At 30.9% G+C, this 3,903-nt stretch overlaps 1 protein-coding gene across 1 annotated transcript; it reads left to right on the forward strand.

Annotated features, from left to right (window-relative positions):
• Positions 1-3,094: 3,094 nt before the first annotated feature.
• Positions 3,095-3,586, forward strand: LOC102600794 (glutaredoxin-C9-like). Its single transcript, XM_006346772.2, has one exon. It carries the CDS (start codon positions 3,107-3,109, stop codon positions 3,494-3,496), a length of 390 nt encoding a protein of 129 aa, XP_006346834.2. The 5' UTR covers positions 3,095-3,106; the 3' UTR covers positions 3,497-3,586.
• The last annotated feature ends 317 nt before the right edge of the window (positions 3,587-3,903 follow it).

Here is a 3,903-nt window from a genome sequence, read left to right on the forward strand (position 1 = left end):
GTATCTGTGCACAACGCTAGGTAGCCTGCTATGTGGAATGTATCAAACCTAATGTATCCCGTGCACAACGCTCTGTATCCCGCAAACATCATTTTTAAGGGATTTTTGGTAAATAGAAAACTAGAAGGGATATGATGTTCTTTAATACTTATAATATGTGGTTCCTATAATTTATACTTTTAATATCTCAAATTTTAACCCAACCCGCCCATTGACACCCCTAGTAAACATGTTTCTTTTGTCTTTGATTTGGTTGAACAAAATTTTAGAAAGTATTTTTCTGAAAAAGTAAGATCCTTAAAATGAGAAAAAGTAACTTTTAGTAGTGAAACAAGTTCCGCAAGTGATATTCCACGATTCCTTCTACCCTAACCTTCCACCCAGCTCCAAAATATGTCATCGTCACCTTGACCTTAACCGTGTAGCTCCTATCCCCACCATCGATTACATATTCCTCACCCTCATCCCCACACCTCCACTCATATCTCTCATAATATTTGTGTAGATTATATATAGATAATTTTAGAAAAATATATTTTGTTTATATATCAAAAATAAGAAAATAAATTAAAGATGAACCCAGGAAGCATTTTCCATAAAATAAAAAGGCTTTTTTCGTACCAAACACCTTTAGACTTCATTAATGTTTTACTCTTTCGTAGAACTTGGGATCAATCCCCTTGGGGTTTCTTGATGCCATATTTGTACTGATTCTTTATAGTGTTCTTGTGGTTTTTTTATGCCTCTTAAAAATATTTCATATAATAATGTGGATGTTATGTACTTTTAATTATTATTAGTATATATATATATGTAATTCTGTTATGAAGCCAAATTTAAAGAAATATCTTCAAAATTATTCATATTAATTATTAGAATGATTTATCATACTTTTATATGATTCCAAACATATTCATATACAAAATTTAAAATAAATTTGAGTTCACACTCACAAGAAAATTAAACATTTTTCTCATCCTTTGAACCTTATCAGATAAAAGATAAAGATAATAACAATAATAACAATAATAATAATAATAATAATAATAATAATAATAATAAAATTTTGATGACAGAAAAGCATTTTTGAAGTGTGAGTTTCAGGTTGCAGTATGTATGAGGTAACACTTGTCCCATTCCCATGCCATTCTCATTTCTCTCACATCTAATTTTGGTGAATTTCTGCACCATATTTTCCTGTTGGGAATATGACTTGCCTCCTTTCACTATGTGGGCCTCACACAATTCAATTTACTTAGGGCTAGAGTAATTTATTATCATGGTTGAATTTATTAATTAATACTTCCTCCGTTTAAAAAAAATGACATAGTTTGACTTAAAACGGAGTTAAAAAAATAAAAAAAGACTTTTTAATCTAGTGGTTCTAAATTACAGTTATGTCAAATGTACCAAAATTTCCTTCAATCTTGTGGCCTTAAACATGTCACGTGAAAAATTGAATTAAAATAGTGCCAAAAAAGGAAAGAAGTCATTCTTTTTGAAACAGACTAAAAAGGAAATCAGGTCATTCTTTTTTAAACGAATGGAGTATAAAAATATATACTAATTAATTATAATTTAATAATAGAAACGTATTTCCGATACATAATACATTTTGATGTAAATATCATGTGTGGATACACTTTACACACCAGAGTGAGATTTTACACTTCATAATTAATATGGATAAAATACTAAAATCACTATATTAATAATAATTTTCTTAATTGGTATGTCAAATCAAAAGTGGACAACTAATTAGAAATAGTGAAAGTTATAAACAAAAGTTGATGACCTTATCCACTTTAGTCATCCCCTTTCTCTTTAATTACACACATATTGTAAAAAAGGCAAAAGGTAGAAGAAAGGCATGCCAATAAAGTAGATGATTGGGAAACGATCAATACTGCGCCTTGTTTGCTGTTGTAGAAATGAGGAAATATCAAACTCGTCAGAATTTGCCGGCCGGTTCAGCTACTATGTCCCCAACTATAATACACCCTACCCCCTAACCCACTATAATATGAGTACCCCCCCCCCCCACTACAAGATGGGACCCCCCCCCCCCCACTACTCCTATATGATCCTAACAAACAATTTTTTTCTCCCCAATTATTTTTATTAATAAACCCCAACAGAAAATGCAATATACTTCTAAAATGTCGAAACATTTAATACCATTTAAATACATTATACACACTTTTCATTTAGAACTCATAAGATTTGTAGGGTATGTTTGGCTTTACTGCTAAAAATTGCTTATTATTATTTTTAAAATAATTTTTTAAGATAAATGGTTTTGAAAAAATAATAATTGTATTTGATTAATTTATTTAAAAAGTTAGAATTAAAACACAATAAAAATGGGAAATAAATTTTTTTATTAAATGAACTAAAATAAAAAGTAAGAAAAACAAATTAAATTAATAGTAGTAATTATTCTTTCATCAAGTAGTCCTAATAACATCATCTTAGTTAATTACATACTCTCTAAACTCATACTCCCTCGTCCTTAATTACTTTGTCCTATTTTTCTTTTTTACTTGGTTTTTTACTCGTTCATTTTGACAAATCAAAAAAGAATAATTTTTATTTATTTATTATATATTCAATTAATTAATTTTGAAATCGATAGAACTTTTTGAAAATTTTAAATTTTTAATTCATTCACTTCATAATTAAATAAGGGTAAAATATTAAATTCGTTATATCAATAATTATTTTTTTAATAGGTGTGTCAATTCAAAACCGAAAGAAGTAATAGACAAAAGTTTATGATCATATCCACTTTAGTCATCTTCTTTATCTTTAATTCATTGCTCTTTAATTACACACATATTGTAAAAAAAAGGCAAAAGGTAGACGAAAGGCATGCAAATAAAGTAGATGATTGGGAAAAGATCAATCGTACGACTGCGCCTTGTTTGCTGTTGTAAAAATGAGGAAATATCAAACTCGTCAGAATTTGCCGGGTTCAGATACACCCCTACCGCCCTAACCCACTATAATGTGAGTACCCCGCACTACTCCTATAAAACCCAATCTTTATTCATGATACTAACAAACAAATTTTTATTTTATTTATTAATAAAAACCCGAATAGAAAATGCAGGTAGTGAAGGAGTCGTCATCGTCATCGTCTATGAGGATGGTTGGAGAATCAAGAATGGAGTCGGTATACGAGAGGGTACGGTTGTTGGTGTCGGGTAATGCGGTGGTGGTTTTCACAATAAGTGGTTGTTGCATGTGTCACGTTGTGAAACAGCTACTCTTTGGGCTCGGTGTGGGACCTACTATTGTTGAGCTAGATAGGGATGTTGCTGGCAAGGAAATTCATGCTTTGCTCTTTCAACTAGCTGGGGATGGCCAGCAGCAACCTGTGCCCGCCGTCTTCGTTGGTGGCAAATTCTTGGGAGGGATTGAAACAGTTATGGCTTGTCATATAAATGGTACACTTGTTCCTCTACTCAAACAAGCCGGAGCCCTCTGGCTCTAAACTTTCATATATACTATTAGTAAAGGGAGATCCACAAAAAAGTGTCTAGTATCACTTTTTCTTTATTGGAGGATTTAAAGAAGAAGAAGAAGAAGAAAAGATTAGGGTTTGTTGTATTTTATAATGACTTACTCTATATATTATCTTGGATTTCAATGAATCATATTATCTGAATATACTTCTCTCTTATAGTTTATTTTTCATTATTATTTGGAGTTATCAAGTTTACTAGTACTAGAGAGAAGGGATCGGAGAGATAAAAGGGACTGTTTTGTTTTCCCACTTTTTACCTTGCTGTTGCCTGTCGGAAATAAAGGATACACAAACATTATAGAAACTAACTACGCATATTTTCTTGGAATTTGAGAGAATTTTCTTTTCATATACCTAAATTAGTAGCTTCTCTT

The sequence above is a fragment of the Solanum tuberosum genome, unplaced genomic scaffold (assembly GCF_000226075.1).
Source record: "Solanum tuberosum cultivar DM 1-3 516 R44 unplaced genomic scaffold, SolTub_3.0 scf00089, whole genome shotgun sequence".
In the NCBI taxonomy this organism is placed as follows: Eukaryota; Viridiplantae; Streptophyta; class Magnoliopsida; order Solanales; family Solanaceae; genus Solanum; species Solanum tuberosum.

Coding starts and splice junctions, on each gene's coding strand:
- LOC102600794 (XM_006346772.2), top strand. CDS start 3,107: ATGCAGGTAGTGAAGGAGTCGTCATCGTCATCGTCTATGAGGATGGTT.